Raw genomic sequence first — 17,434 nt, 5'->3', positions numbered from 1 at the left:
TACAGCTGACACACAGTGAATGTGTCGTGGTCTGAGTTTCTCCGCAGTTACGGTTGATGGTATCCACAGGAAAGTGACATTTCTGGAGATTACTCCTGGATTTTTCAACTCTAGAAAGATGGCGAGTGAATGATCTTCACAAGATACAGTTCTTTTCAACCCAGGTGGCAGGATTTCCGAAGAGAGAGGTCAAGCAGTGGTACTTTCAAGGCAATTAATCTATAATTGTTTCCTTGATGTAGCTGCTGTTGTTTGCAAGACTGGAAGGATCTTGAGTAAACTTGTTCTGAACCTCCATTTTGGGGTGCCGAATGTGTCCATCTAATATATGGTTTCCCTGATGAGCGTAATTTGTTGACTCCGCGATGGCAGCTAGTTCACAACGAAAATCTTGTGGCCTTAGGACTGTGCGAGCTGGTGGAGTTTGACCAGTGGTGTGGGTTTCAAACAACTTGTAACAATCCTACGTCTAGTGCCTTGTCAACCATGTTTACATGTGTTGATTTGTACCGTACTGGACACCCATACTCTGCGACACTGCAAAATATTGCTAGTGCCTTGGTTTCCAGGGTTTGTGGTCGAGAACAACGGCTATACCATGGCTTCCGCCTTTATTCTAGTCTTCTCGCAACACTCCTTGTACATCAGAATACGATAAAATAGCGCCGTTCTAACTATTTACATCTATTTGCTCATCAGTCAGGAATATTTAGAAGTTTGGATTAACAGAGGAAATACGTAAGATATAAAAAAAAAGCAGCGCTCTGCGTGATGGTTCGTGTAGTAAAACCGACAGAATTGTGGAGATACAAACAGGTGAGAGGTCATAACGATTAAGGCGCAGAATGAATTGTGGCTGAAAACTAGAAACTGGGTCGATACCAAGATACTATACGCGGTGTGAGGGACCAATTCAAAAGTATTCTTCTCGACTCGAAATCGAGTATAGTGGGATTCTAGTCCGCGTCCAGTCATCCAGAGTGTGATTCATGCGATTTCCCTAACTCGATTACGGCGAATGCCAGTAAAGTTCCTTTCAAAAAGACACAGTACTCCCCATCTTGTTACATCTGTGCTCCGTCGCTAATGAGCTCGTTGTCGAAGGAACGTTAGACTCCAATTTTCCTTATTCTTAACGATATATTCATCCTACACTCATAGCAGATGCTAAGAGAAAGGTGATATTCCTCACGAAGAGGTTTTTCTGTTAAAATTCCGGGAATATACGTTCCCTAAAAGAGTCAAGTAAGATATTGCTTCCTCCAACATATATCTCGCGAAAATACGATGATGGTAAAATCAGAGAAATGAGAGCTCTTACGGAGATTTCCGGCAGTCGTTCTCCTCGTGTATCATATGTGGATGTAAGAGGAAAGAGCGGAAAAGATAGATGTGCAGCAACTAGTTTCCACTACAAGCCGCAAGATGCCCTGCAGAGTATAGATGTAAATGCAGTTTCCTTGCTGCCCGTTAAATGTGTGTGCTCTTGAAATATAAAGAGCTAGTGATATATGGTTGTGAACACAGCGATAACTTCACAAACATTCCACTGAAGCAACCCGGTAATAGACACCAAACGAACAATGTGCACGATCAGCATTGCGGTCATCCGCATAATCTGCGAAGGTTAGCAGCATAGGTAGGGGAGAGCCGGGCAGAAAGACCAGGCTGAGTCATTCATATTTTTTGGGCCGAATAGCAATAGAAGAAAATCAGTGACCGTAATCTGCAACTACTGAAGTTTAATGTTGAACAGTTTCATTACCTTACTACTCCCTTTGTATTACCTATGTACTTTAACCAGTGAAATTATCACAAATTAACCACTTATTTTTAAACTCAAAAATAAGGGATAAAAACTGCTTTAACAAACAAACAAGTAAATATATTTTACTGAAATGATAATTAAATGGACACCCTAGCTGCAAACAGGGGTTGATGTACTTCATTAGGGACATGTTGAAAATGTGTGCCCCGACCGGGACTCGAACCCGGGATCTCCTGCTTACATGGCAGACGCTCTATCCATTTCTTTTTAATCTCATTTTGTTCGCTTTTGTTCGTGGCATCTGCTCGGGGCGGACGTCGTAAGACATCCGTTTAAGTTCGTTGTTGAACGATTAGCTCAGTTTTTTTTTTATTACAGAGGCCTGCTAACCCTCTGGCCGAACACGCTGAGCTACCGTACCGGCTATCCATCTGAGCCACCGAGGGCACAGACGATAGCGCGACTGCAGGGCCTTAACACTTGCACGCTCCCCGTGAGACCCACATTCCCAACATGTCCACACCACTACATTCGTATGCGCATGGTCATCTACTTTAACTGTTCTTTCGGGAACAGTTACTATCGTCATGTATATATTTTATTGTGAAACATAAATCGAATTATTTACACTTCACAGATAAAATTCAAACTGGGTTCCTTGACTCCTGTGGAGAGTTCGTGGGCCCAGAGGGAGCTCAAGTGGCACCAAATCCACTGCTCTTCTGGTCCTCAATTTAAAAAATTTTCTTCGCAGTACATGCACTTTCTGTAAAAATTTTTCTTCGCAGTACATGCACTTTCTGTCTTCATAGTTGTCGCCAAAAAGAGCTCTTCTAGGGTTGGGTTTCCTGCTCTTTGCACTCTTCTTTTTACTGCCTTCTCATTCGTTTTTCCTTCTTTTTATTTTCTTATTCTTCTCTTTCTTTATTTGTCACTTCTAAGTCACCCTTATAAGGACTCGCTGTAAGTATCGCCGGGAGCCCATCTTCCGGCCGCTGCTTTAACGTTTGCCCCTACTCAAAGTGGCCAGAAGCCACCGCCAAAATGGCCACTTTGTCCGCATGGATACCTTTACACAAAAGCTGCATACCCTCTTGTAGTACGACAGAATTTTCAATGTCTTGAGTAGGATTATGGAGTCAACATATGACACTTCAAACACAGTTTCATTACAATATCCTCATCACAATAAATGAATAAACTGACCACTTACCTTACATCGCGACAACGCGATAACTGAAATCCACAAAAAATTATTATAACTCTGATGACCGGCACCGCAAAGAGGTTGGACTTCGTAGAGTGACTGGGCCGTCCAGGTACAACAAGTTGACGCTTGTCCTACGCCACGCTAGCACCTTATAACCCACAGAACCCTAATAACCACTTTGCCCGCCATGGTCACTTTATACGGCTCTCCTTTGCACTGCACATGACAACCATGTCATCGACTACGCTCTGCATGAACACACTTCCGTTTACATGAGGCCTTTCTATTTTGTATCTGCGCATATTGTCCTAGAATTAAACTGAAAATAGTTTTTATCAATATTTTAAATTTATCCATATGGTATGGAATCTGTGAAGCCCAGCGACTGTATTATAAAATTTATAAAATAATTCTTAAGTTTCAGTAACATTTTACTAATATTTATCAGCAAGAGGTGTTTCGGCAAAATGTAACCGTAAAGCACCTGATGATGGCAGCATGCTGCCGAAGCGTAAAAAAATGACTGCATCAAACCAGTCTCAGGACTGAAGACAACAACAACAACAATATTACGAAATTAATTTGTCGTTAGCTTTCATAATAAGTCACTGTTACTCACCAACAGTGTTTACAGAAGAAACATTTCGATCATTACTATCGAATATCTGAATATAAAACACATACGTTTAGAATTGCGTCAAGTCACTTGAATTACGTGGCTTCCCAGGAATATTTAACAGCCGTTGGGATTTTGAAACAAAGTGTGCTTCATAATTTACTTTCAGAGATTGTTTTGTATGCTGAAAATTTATGTACATTAGTTATTTTATGGTATTTTTTTAACATTTTAGTCTGTTATACTGACTTCCGTCATCCTCCGTTTCAGAGACTCATGCTACAGGAAGCTGCTCAGGCTACATTTACATTTCTGACAAGAAACCCAGACAATGAGGTTATGAAGGGCAACCTCAAATTCTATTCCACGCTTCCTGAGGTGGAAATGTCAGAAATAACAAATCTCGAAGCAGCGGTAAGTCGCTAAATTCATAAATAATTTTATTTAATTGTCCTGAGAATACAATAAGTAACTGATCAACAATTCTGTGAATACATAAATTTGTTATAGTGTTATATTACGCTGTTCTATGATAGTATGCAATCAGCCCATGAAAAAACATTTCTTCCACATTAAAGAAGCTTCATATGGTAAAAGAAATTATTGCAACGAATATGTACTGTGGCTACGGATTTGTTGGCTGTTTCTTTAGTAAATCGCATTGCCATTGGTTGTGCCCCCTTACCTGCTTAGTACTGCCTCCTAGCAGAAACTCACGTTACTATTATTTATATACTAAGTTTCAAAAACGTTGCAAGTAGAATTATGTAAAACCTATACAATCAAACCAGTTCAGAAACTATTAAAAGAGCTCATTTATTCCCTTGTGAGCGGTTCCACGGCCGCAGTAAACGTATTTGGGCTAAAACCATTTTGCCATTTTCAACTATTTAGTTTTTTACGAATTTTTCTTTATTTAATTTAGTTGAGCACCACCTGCTGCTTACGGCGTCTGATCAATATTAAGTGCTATAAAAATCAGATTTCCATCCACACTTCATTGCATGAGAGTGTGAAAATTCTCTGTTCCAGTGGCTGTGAAGTGTAAATAGAGCTGTGCTTTTTGAACCGTGTGGTAATAAACACGCGCCGAATTCAGCTGATAGTGCACAATGGAATGCTATAATAAAGGAATATTCACTTTAAAAAAATTAAGTAGCTGAAGCTGGTAAAGTGGCTTTAATCTTCAAAAAAACCATTTAAGAGTATTCTGTGTGCACTGCAAACCTGTCTCGAGTGCCAAATTATGTCCGGAGTAGTTTAAAACCGTCTCATGCACAAGCGACATGCCAGCAAAAGAGTGTATCCCTGTCTGCTTGCGTGGGCCTAAAATACACGAAAATCAACTGAACGGTTGCCGCTTGTCTCAGTTTTATACAGTGCAGATACCATTATTCTTTGTCTTCCTGTAGAACGGGAATATCAGCATACGAATAAGTTCAAATTAATGTGAATGACTGTGCTCCAATAAATCGTTTATGACATACTGACTGGGGCGGCGCTTGCTTCTACGACATACACGTATATGCAGCAGATAGAAGAGAGCTGGACGCCGCGGCAAGTGTGTATTAGACCACGTAATATAACCACAACACAAGACCACCGCCAATTTATCCATCAGGCCACTTTCAGAGCTGAAACTGGGTAGTACTGTGAAGGAGAGAATTTCGGTAACATTGAATATAGAATGCAATGCAGGGATGTCTTTTCTGAAGGTATTTGTCTCTAGCGAAGCCATGCATGGAAGTTAAATGTGGACAATAAACAGCTGAGAGAAGATGAGAATAGAGGCTTTTGAAATGTGGTGCTACAGAAGATTGCTGAAGTTCAGCTGGGTAGATCGCGTTAGTAATGAGGAGGTAGCGAGTAAAACTGGAGAGCCATGAAATTTGTGGCACAACTTCACTCAAGGAAGAGATCTGTTAATTAGACATCTTCTGAGACTTCAAGGGATCACCAGTTTATTACTGGGGGACAGTGTGAGGGAGGGGGTGGGGGAGTAAAAATCGTAGAGGGAAACCAACAGATGAAAACAGTAAGCAGATTCAGAAAGATGTAGGTTGTAGTAGTTATTCGGAGATGAAGAGGCTTACAGAGGACAGTGTAGCATGGAGAGTTGCATCGAACCAGTCGTGAGACTGAAGACAACACAACAACAACTTGCAACAATAACAACATCAACTAACATGACAATCATCCTTAAAACGTGAGTAATCCTTAATGTAAAAGTAAACTTAGTAATGAACAATTATTTATTTTGTGCAATACTCCTACAGCTCAGTAAGAGTGAATGTGAGAGATAAAGGCCCATTTGGAAATAAAAAGTTTGTATAAACACGTACCTCAAATTAAAAACGGAAAGGGTGGGTGTTATTACACTGCCAGACGAAAGAGGTAAAGTAGCTCGAAATCTACAAGGAAACGAAATGAAACTTTATGAAATGAGAGGCTCTGTGATGTTGCAGTATTCAGAAAATCAAGTCAAATACACAGAGAATACTACAACGTTTCACCCCCTCTGGCCTGGATCCATGCTCTGATTCGGTTGGAAAGCATCTAATAAAGTGCTGTTGTATCCATTCCTGAGGCAAGCTGCCCCACATATGTTGTAACAGGACTTTGATGATGTACTGGATAGTGCCAATGATATGGAGTTTACCTCCAGTACGGTCGTTCACGTGTCCTATCGGAGACAGATCTGGGTATCTTGCTGCCCATGCGAATACCTCAATACTATGCAGATAGTTCATGGAGATTCATGCTGTATGTGGACGAACATTGTCCTGTTGCGAAATGGCATCACCAAAATGTGACGTCAGAGGTCACACATGGGAACGCTGTGTATCCGTGACATACCACTGTACTTTCAAAGTTCCCTCAATCGCTGTCATCTGCGAACTAATGTCATAGGGGATGACTTGTTACATAATAATGCTAGGAATAAAACACTACGTCTCTCCAAAACATTGGAAGAATTGGATCTCTCGCCCATGTCGCTGCCATACTCGCCGAACATGGTCATCTAGGTTAGTGCAGAACTGTGATTCACAGTTGAAAACAGTGCGACACCATTCGCTACCAGTCCGTGCTTCCAGGTCACAGCACCACTCCAAACGCAGCCATTTCTGTCGTTATGGTAACCCCAACCCCTGCATGGGACGATAATTTCATCGTCTGGCTGCTGCTAGTCTCTGAGAAATGTTCAAAATGTTCAAATATGTGTGTAATCTCATGGGACGTAACTGCTGTGGTCATCAGTCCCTAAGCTCACACACTACTTAACCTAACTCATCCTAAGGACAAACACACACACACATGCCCGAGGGAGGACTTGAACCTACATCTACATCTACATCTATGCTCCACAAGCCACCCAACGGTGTGTGGCGGAGGGCACTTTACGTGCCACTGTCACTACCTCCCTTTTCTGTTCCAGTCGCGTATGGTTCGCGGGAATAACGACTGTCTGAAAGCCTCCTTGCGCGCTCGAATCTCTCTAATTTTACATTCGTGATCTCCTCGGGAGGTATAAGTAGGGGGAAGCAATATATTCGATACCTCATCCAGAAACGCACCCTCTCGAAACCTGGCGAGCAAGCTACACCGCAATGCAGAGCTCCTCTCTTGCAGAGTCTGCCACTTGAGTTTGCTAAACATCTCCGTAACGCTTCATGGTTACCAAATAACCCTGTGCCGAAACGCGCCGCTCTTCTTTGGATCTTCTCTATCTCCTCCGTAAACCCGATCTGGTTACGGACCCCACACTGATGAGCAATACTCAAGTATAGGTCGAACGAGTGTTTTGTAAGCCATCTCCTTTGTTGATGGACTACATTTTCTAAGGACTCTCCCAATGAATCTCAACCTGGTACCCGCCTTACCAACAATTAATTTTATGTGATCATTCCACTTCAAATCGTTCCGCACGCATACTCCCAGATATTTTACAGAAGTAACTGCTACCAGTGTTTGTTCCGCTGTCATATAATCATACAATAAAGCATCCTTCTTTCTATGTATTCGCAAAACATTACATTTATCTATGTTCAGGGTCAGTTGCCACTCCCTGCACCAAGTGCCTATCCGCTGCAGATCTTTCTGCATTTCGCTACAATTTTCTAATGCTGAAACTTCTCTGTATACTACAGCATCATCCGCGAAAAGCCGTATGGAACTTCCGACACTATCTACTAGGTCATTTATATATATTGTGAAAAGCAATCCGCCGGGATCAGCCGCACATTCCATAACTGCAGCGCCTTCGACCACTCAGCTAATCCCGCACGCCTCTGAGTAATGATGCGGGCTGACAGATAATGTTGCAGGGAGTCAATTACTTGTTGCCGGATGCCAGGCACAGATGTGAAGGGGCGCAACATGGCGATCCTCTCTTATCGTCATCAGACGTGGTCGATCCTTGACGACGAGTATGCTGTCATCACGTTCCCATGCAGTCATGTTTCTCAAAATGGCGCATAAATCTGGAAATTGCACAATTCGACCATCCAGCCAAACAGAGACCCACAATAAGACCAGTTTCAAACTCTGGCATGTGCTGGGTACTCTATCTCACACGAGTTCGTAGCTTCTCCGTGTCATTCACAGTGATCACTCAACGTCTGATACTGTTCACGCACCTTATATTTCCCACAATGTTCAGCGTCCGTCCCCGGTAGCTGAGTGGTGCCGGCACGGTAACTCAACGTGTTCGGTCAGAGGGTTAGCTGCCCTCTGTAATAAAAAAACTGAGTTAATGGATTAACGACAAACTGAAATGGGTGTCTTTCGACGTCCGCCCAGAGCAGATAGAACGAACGAAAAGAAACAAAATCAGATTTTTAAAAAAAGTGGTCAGCGCGAGAGAATGTCAATCCTAAGGGCCCGGGTTCGATTCGCGGCTGGGCCGGAGATTTTTTCCCCTCAGAGACCGAGTGTTGCGTTGTCCTGATCATCATCATTTCATCCCCATCGACGCAAGTGGCGTCAAATCGAAAGGCTTGCACCTGGCGAACGGTCTACCCGACGGGAGGCCCCAGTCACACGACATTTATTTTACCATGTTCAGTAACAACAGGAAACATGCACAACACTAGTGTACTGGGGTGGCTGTCCTACCTATCACAGAGAACTGCATCTCTAATCATTTACTTACTAGCTAATGGCTGGTGTGTACATGTACGAAGATACATTGACATCTGACGATGTCTTCTGGGTGGTTCACTTTTTAGTCAGACAGTGTATTTCTCTAGAGGAGAAAACAGCTTCTAACTTATAAGTAAATATGTAAATGAAGATTTTTTTGAATAATTTGTGTAAACCTCTCCCAAACAAAACATTGTACACCTACAACTAGACGGAACGCATAAGGCAATGAAGATGAATTCTGTCTGATAACGACACTAGTATAGCTGTGGAGAACCTGGTTGATTTTCCTCTTGAATGACCTTGAAAATAACTCTGTCTTCAGGGTCAGAGACCACTGATCTTTGACCCTGACCTCTACTTCAACACATTACACAATCAGGACCCTTGTCTCCTTGTTCCTGTCTCCTCAACCATTCCATCTCTTTCCATCCACCGTTCCCCCTCTGCTTTTTCCAAACCATCACAGTATAGAATGAGATTTTCACTCTGCAGAGGAGTGTGCGCCGATATGAAACTTCCTGGCAGATTAATACTGTGTGCCCGACAGAGACTCGAATTCGGGACCTTTCGCAAGTAACTTCGCAGGAGAGCTTTTGCTAAGTTTGGAAGGTAGGACACGAGGTACTGGCGGAAGTAAAGCTGTGAGGACGGGCGTGAGTCGTGCTTGGGTGGCTCAGTGGTAGAGCACTTGCCCGCGAAAGGCAAAGATCCCGAGTCCGAGTCTCGGTCCGGCACACAGTTTTAATCTGCAAGGACGTTTCAATCACAGTATAGTATTAAAAATGAAAGAGTTAATCAAAATGTCCAATATGGTGAAACTAGCCCAGATGTGTCAGTGGGAATTTAAAAACCCTCTTCCCCTACCGTCCCTTATCTTCAACGAGTCAAAAGTTCAAGATGTCGTAAATGGCCCAATTGTTTTAGTAGGAAATTTAAAAACCCCTCCCCATCCTATTTCCAACCACTCAGAGCGTAGTATTAAAATGAGGCGTAGAAAGAGATAAGAAATGCAGTAAAGAAAAGTCACGTAACCTCCACTTAAAAGTCAAAGATATTTACATATCTCAGGCATAACACTAAAAAGATACTTAAAAAACTGGACAACTGCGGGTACAGCTTGCGGACAGGACGTCCTATACAAATCTAATTTTGTACAGCGTGGTTGCGTTAAACTTTCACTTTTTAAGAGTATAGGTGGATAACTATGTGTATCTAACTTAATAGGAATGATGTTCTTACTGTTCACTGTAGGATTGGCGTTCTTAGCAGTGTTAGGGTCATGACTTGTTAGACACCAGTAGGAATGTAACAAAAGCATCAGTGTGCATCACAGTTGCAGAGGAATGCGGAGAGGTCCTCTTTCTGTACTGGGGTAGAAGAACATGATTCGGAAATTCGAATTAACTGATGATTTGGGAGCTGGCCGTTTTGACCGAGCGGTTCTAGGCGCTTCATTCCAGATCCGCGCTGCTTCTGTGGTCGCAGGTTCGAATCCTGCCTCGGGCATGGATGTGTGTGATGTCCTTAGGTTATTTAGGTTTAAGTAGTTCTAAGTTCTAGGAGACTGATGACCTCAGATGTTTAGTCCCACAGTGCTAAGAACCATTTGAACCAATTTCATGATTTAGGAATTGGTCTTGCGGGAGACCGACGGCAAATTGCGCCACAAATTGTTGAAGAAATTGCTGTTGCCATGGCTAAAAATGTTAGACACAATGTGCGATCCATAAGATGAAGATAGTGAGAGAGATATTTTGGGCTCTAGTGCGGCTCCAGGTTGTCGTGGACGTAGATGGTCATCACACTGAGCCACGTATGTAATCTGGAACGTAAACATGGTATATAATTAAAATATGTTACCCTCTCATATGTAAATTAAAATGTGTTTCTTTCAATGGTTTATTCGTTATTTCTCATCCCCATGCCCTTACAAATGTTTCCGCAAAGTTTCATTGTCCTGGGATCATTCGTTTGTCATGGGAACCCTCTCAAGTACCGAAAGCTTAGTTATAACCACTCTGTATGCAGATAATAATAATAACTTAGTGAGGTTCAGTGGTCTGGTGCAAGTCTTTCTATTGGACTTCACTTCCGTGGCTAGCATGTCTCTAACCTACTCCACTTATCAAACTGGGGAAAGGGGACTTACAGCTTAAAATGGAATCAGAGCTATTGTTTCTGGCGACTCATCACATCGTTGGGAAGTCAAGACTAGGTTTAAAAGAAGACTGAAGATCCACGGTCTAACCGGACCTCTCAGTTTCCATATACGCGGTGTCCCGCTAGACAACCAAGCACCACATCTACACAGAAAGTTCATGTGTCGGTTTTTATGAATGAGTTTGCGAGTAGCGAAATATGTGACATATGTGGCCGTATCTTTTGACTACATTGACTTACAAGCTTAAATTATTTATTTACGCCGACAATGGACGGTAGACCTAAGCATGTGACAAAAATTTCAACTCGTTCCTGAGAATTAAAAGGGTCTTGGCAGACGGAGCCCCCCCCCCCCCCCCCTAATGAACCATAAACCTTGCCGTTGGTGGGGAGGCTTGCGTGCCTCAGCGACACAGATAGCCGTACCGTAGGTGCAACCACAACGGAGGGGTATCTGTTGAGAGGCCAGACAAACGAATGGTTCCTGAAGAGGGGCAGCAGCCTTTTTAGTAGTTGCAGGGGCAACAGTCTGGATGATTGACTGATCTGGCCTTGTAATATTAACCTAAACGGCCTTGCTGTGCTGGTACTGCGAACGGCTGAAAGCAAGGGGAAACTACGGCCGTAATTTTTCCCGAGGGCATGCAGCTTTACTGTATGGATAAATGATGATGGCGTCCTCTTGGGTAAAATATTCCGGAGGTAAAATAGTTCCCCATTCGGATCTCCGGGCGGGGACTACTCAGGAGGACGTCGTTATCAGGAGTAAGCAAACTGGCGTTCTAGGGATCGGAGCGTGGAATGTCAGATCCCTTAATCGGGCAGGTAGATTAGAAAATTTAAAAAGGGAAATGGATAGGTTAAATTTAGATATAGTGGGAATTAGCGAAGTTCGGTGGCAGGAGGAACAAGACTTTTGGTCAGGTGAATACAGGGTTATAAATACAAAATCAAATAGGGGTAATGCAGGAGTAGGTTTAATAATGAATAAAAAATAGAAGTAAAAAAATAGGAGTAAGCTACTACAAATAACATAGTGAACGCATTATTGTGGCCAAGACAGACACGAAGCCCACGCCTACAACAGTAGTACAAGTCTACATGCCAACAAGCTCTGCAGATGACGAAGAAATTGAAGAAATGTATGATGAAATAAAAGAAATTTTTCAGATTGTGAAGGGAGACAAAAATTTAAGTCATGGGTGACTGGAATTCGGTAGTAGGAAAAGGGAGAGAAGGAAACATAGTAGGTGAATATCGATTGGGGGGAAGAAATGAAAGAGGAAGCCGCCTGGTAGAATTTTGCACAGAGCACAACTTAATCATAGCTAACACTTGGTTCAAAAACCATAAAAGAAGGTTGTATACATGGAAGAAGCCTGGAGATACCGACATGTTTCAGATAGATTATATAATGGTAAGACAGAGATTTAGGAACCAGGTTTTAAATTGTAAGACACTTCCAGGGGCAGATGTGGACTCTGACCACAATCTATTGGTTATGAACTGTAGATTAAAACTGAAGAAACTGCAAAAAGGTGGGAATTTGAGGAGATAGGACCTGGATAAACTGAAAGAACCAGAGGTTGTAGTGTTTCAGGAAGAGCATAAAGGAACAATTGACAAGAATGGGGGAACGAAATACAGTAGAAGAAGAATGGATAGGTTTGAGGGATGAAGTGGTGAAGGCAGCAGAGGATCAAGTAGGTAAAAAGACGAGGGCTAGTAGAAATCCTTGGGTGACAGAAGAAATACTGAATTTAATTGATGAAAGGAGAAAATATAAAAATGCAGTAAATGAAGCAGGTAATAAGGAATACAAACGTCTCAAAAATGAGATCGACAGGAAGTGCAAAATGGCTAAGCAGGGATGGCTAGAGGACAAATGTAAGGATGTAGAGGCTTACCTCACTAGGTGTAAGATAGATACTGCCTACAGGAAAATTAAAGAGACCTTCGGAGAAAAGAGAACTATTGTATGAATATCAAGGGCTCAGATGGAAACCCAGTTCTAAGCAAAGAAGGGAAAGCAGAAAGGTGGAAGGACTATATAGAGGGACTATACAAGGGCGATATTCTTGAGGACAATATTATGGAAATGGAAGAGGATGTAGATGAAGATGAAATGGGAAATATGATACTGCGTGAAGAATTTGATAGAGCACTGAAAGCCCTAAGTCGAAACAAGGCCCCGGGAGTAGACAACATTCCATTAGAACTACTGACAGCCTTGTGAGAGCCAGTCCTGACAAAACTCTACCACCTGGTGAGCAAGAAGTATGAGACAGGCGAAATTCCCTCAGACTTCAAGAAGAATATAATAATTCCAATCCCAAAGAAAGCAGGCGTTGATAGATGTGAAAATTACCGAACTATCAGTTTAATAAGTCACGACTGCGAAATACTAACGCGAATTCTGTACAGACGAATGGAAAGACTGGTAGAAGCCGATCTCGGGGAAGATCAGTTTGGATTCCGTAGAAATATGGGAACACGTGAGGCAATACTGACCCTACGACTTATCTTAGAAGCTAGATTAAGAAAAGGCAAACCTACGTTTCTAGCATTTGTAGACTTGGAGAAAGCTTTTGATATTGTTGACTGGAATAATCTCTTTCAAATTCTGAAGGTGGCAGGGGTAAAATACAGGGAGCGAAAGGCTATTTTCAATTTTTATAGAAACCAGATGGCAGTTATTAGAGTCGAGGGGCATGAAAGGGAAGCAGTGGTTGGGAGGGAGTGAGGCAGGGTTGTAGTCTCTCCCCGATGTTATTCAATGTGTATATTGAGCAAGCAGTAAAGGAAACAAAAGAAAAATTCGGAGTAGGTATTAAAATCCATGGAGAAGAAATAAAAACTTTAAGGTTCGCCGATGACATTGCAATTCTGTCAGAGACAGCAAAGGACTTGGAAGAGCAGTTGAACGGAATAGACAGTGTCTTGAACACTGGATATAAGATGAACATCAACAAAAGCAAAACGAGGATAATGGAATGTAGTCGAATTAAATCGGGTGATGCTGAGGGAATTAGATTAGAAAATGAGACACTTAAAGTAGTAAAGGAGTTTTGCTATTTGGGGAGCAAAGTAACTGATGATGGTCGAAATAGAGAGGATATAAAATGTAGACTGGCAATGGCAAGGAAAGCGTTTCTGAAGAAGAGAAATTTTTTAACATATAGTATAGATTTAAATGTCAGGAAGTCGTTTCTAAAAGAATTTGTATGGAGTGTAGCCATGTATGGAAGTGAATCATGGGCGATAAATAGTTTAGGCAAGAAGAGAATAGAAGCTTTCGAAATGTGGTGCTACAGAAGAATGCTGAAGATTAGATGGGTAGATCACGTAACTAATGAGGAAGTATTGAATAGTATTGGGGAGAAGAGGAATTTGTGGCACAACTTGACAAGAAGAAGGGATCGGTTGGTAGGACATGTTCTGAGGCATCAAGGGATCACCAATTTAGTATTGGAGGGCAGCGTGGAGGGTAAAAATCGTAGAGGGAGACCAAGAGATGAATACATTAAACAGATTCAGAAGGATGTAGGCTGCAGTACGTACTGGGAGATGAAGAAGCTTGCACAGGATAGAGTAGCATGGAGAGCTGCGTCAATCCAGTCTCAGGACTGAAGACCACAACAACAACAACAGACGGAGAGACAGACAGACAATAAATGGCAGTAAAAATTTGTTATGTAATACAATTATAAATTAACGATTTTCGGATTTTTTTCATTTACTTATACAGTGAAGCCTTGCTTCTTGCCAAGGTTTATGATACATTATCAATCGGAAGTACCCTATAGCTTTTGATGAGTAAGTTTGCAAGTATCAAAATATGTTGCGTAAATGTCAGCATCTTCTGATTGCACTGACTTAGATGCTTAACATTTTTACACCACCAAGGACAATAAACCTTACCACCTGTCATAAATTTCAGCTTGATACCTCTACCCATTCTGAGAAAAAGAGATCTTATCAGGCGGGCAGACAGACGGACAACGAAGTAATCCTAAATGGTTCCGTTTTTACCAATTGTGACGCGGAACCCAAAAACCTGGGGCAGAGTTGCAATATTTTCAACAGACGTTTGTGTACAATTACATACATCCTTCTGTAGTATTAAAGTGATGCATAAGAAATTTTGTCAAGGTACATTTTTTCCTTGACAGTTAACGTAAACTTGTGTAAACATGTACTGCATTATGTACAAACTCTCTTCACTCTCGTCTCCTCTTCTCTAACCAGAGCCTAGTATATTGGTAGCCATTAAAATGAAATAGCCAGTCACAATTAGTTTATCTTGGCGGTGCTCAGAAGTATCCAAACGACCTGAAACATTTTTCAAAACAATTACATTTGCAGTAGTTCCAAGTCTAAAATATCTGAATTACATAAAACGACTGACTTCGAAGACTGGTTTATGGACTGTTTCACCAGTCGCATTTGTAAATTTCACTGGAAGATATATATCATTCGCTACGAAATAATAGAACGAGTACAAAACGCACTCTCTATAAACAGTTAAAAACCTACATTTCCTTATACAACGTAATTAATGAATTAGTAATATTTAGTTGTCGAATATATGTTTCACTTTAAATATTCTGCCAGATTTCAAAAAACGCACAGAAAATCATCTGCAGGTTTGTGTCTTTGTTGCTTGTCTTCACCAACAGATGCCAGCGTTCAAAGTTCAATCAATGTACCACACTTGGTGTCAGATACAACACTCTCAAATTAATTGTTTACCACATCTTTGATGATTGTCAAATGTGACAATATTATAAAAAGTCAGAGAAGCTTGTTAGCAACACATAAAGTGTAATTTTTACGATACAGAATTATTAAAATACGTAAAGTGTGTTCTGTCTGATTATGTGTACCTTATTTTTATCAACCAGTTTAGGTGGGGGTGAAGATAATGTATTACCTCATCCTAAGTTAAACACATGTGGGACGAGACTAGCACTCTTCAGAGACTGACTGTTAGCTGTTGCGCAGCATCCAGACAGATTCAGTGAAGCTGGGTTCCTTTATGCTGGAAACGATGATAAAAATGTGTGTTTCCATTGTGGTGCAGGCTGGAAATGTTTCCAAGAAATGCACAATCCATGGGTTGAACATGCTCTGTGGTATCTCAATTGTTTGTTCGTGCATATGGCTTAAGGTGAAGAGTTTGTAAACACTATACGTCAGAAAAAAGAGGTGCTAATTACAGTGGAGGATGTAATTAACATTGAATTTCCTCCAGATCTTCAGGAAGCTGTAATGATTGTTAACCATAGAGCAGTAAGTGTTTCGTCATCTGAACAGCAAGTGACTGAAAGGGCTTTCGACAGTGTTCGCCTTTCTGAGAAGAGACAGCAGTGCTTTTGTTCGCATGCGCACACATCGCCTTTTGCATTAAATCTGCACCTTCCATTTCCTCGTGTGCTGTCTACCAGAATCTTGCTTTAGCTACAGTTCGAGTATATTTCTCTTAATAAATTCCGTGTCAACGAATAGTTTGACCACGCTTTCTATTTCGTAGAAGAATCTCTATTACAGTATTGTGTAAAATTTGGTGGGTAGGAATTACTAACTCACAGCTGTATATGAAGGGCTTATTTCAATAGTGGTACCTCCACTTTTCTGTCTACAATGCTTCTGACGTTAATGGTCCAAGCAAACAAAAAGAAAGGTTCATCTCTAGCAAAAAGCCATATGCTTGACTATTTCTGGTATCTCAACTGCAGATTTTTCAGCGCTCACTTAACTTTGGGACTCTGTATCTCAGAATGAACAAAAGTGGATTTGTACCAATATTGAAATAAGCCCTTCATATCTATCATTACGATCTGTTGTGAAAAATGATCCATGTAGCATGTAACTAACTAACTAGCATAAAAATGTTTTGTTAATATACATATTTGCACATTGTTAACTGTAAAAAGTAAATTACTATCGTTAAAAAAATGACATTCTTTTTTCATACTACCAGACTTAGTGTAACTCTTCCTCCTATTTTAGCACACCAGCTTCTTTTACGATGAATACACACATTTCGTAAAGCGTCCACAGAGGCCACAAGAATAGATGTTCTGCAATCGAACTTTCGTCGTTTACAAGAGCTGTTTAGGCTAACATTTTTTATCAGTAGTATCGGTACGGAAGCTGCTTGTGTTTTAAAATGCAATACAGACAATTTAGGTAAATAAGTATTTAATTTGAAATAATTTTACTTGCGAAGAGTGTGTTAGGAATATCGAACTTCCGGCGATTTTTAGACGTGAGAGTAATATTTATGCATTTTAAGATGTAAGTCCAATAGTGTTCATATGTATGATTGTATGCATGTTCTACCAACTAATTTTTACGTATTTAGGTGAATTCAATGCGTGGAACAAAGCTCGAAGTTTTCTAAAAATACTAACCTACAATTTATTTAAGTAGTGCCAGTAAGCTAGCTGCGTGTATTGTAATAAGTAATACAGACAGTTTAGATGCAGAAATATTTAATTTGAAGCTCCATAGAGTTGACAAGTGTTCTACA

The 17,434-nt window shown here is 41.2% G+C and overlaps 1 protein-coding gene across 1 annotated transcript in view; it reads left to right on the top strand.

Moving 5' to 3' along the window:
- Positions 1-17,434, top strand: part of LOC126299002 (endoplasmic reticulum protein SC65-like) — a 419,949-nt gene that overhangs the window by 194,155 nt on the left and 208,360 nt on the right. Inside the window, exon 2 of the mRNA XM_049990633.1 lies at positions 3,865-4,008. Coding sequence (XP_049846590.1) covers positions 3,865-4,008 — 144 coding nt within the window. The remainder of the gene's footprint in view (positions 1-3,864; positions 4,009-17,434) is intronic.

Source organism: Schistocerca gregaria, chromosome X (assembly GCF_023897955.1).
Source record: "Schistocerca gregaria isolate iqSchGreg1 chromosome X, iqSchGreg1.2, whole genome shotgun sequence".
Lineage (NCBI taxonomy): Eukaryota > Metazoa > Arthropoda > Insecta > Orthoptera > Acrididae > Schistocerca > Schistocerca gregaria.
This window is presented reverse-complemented; position numbering and strand designations above follow the sequence as displayed.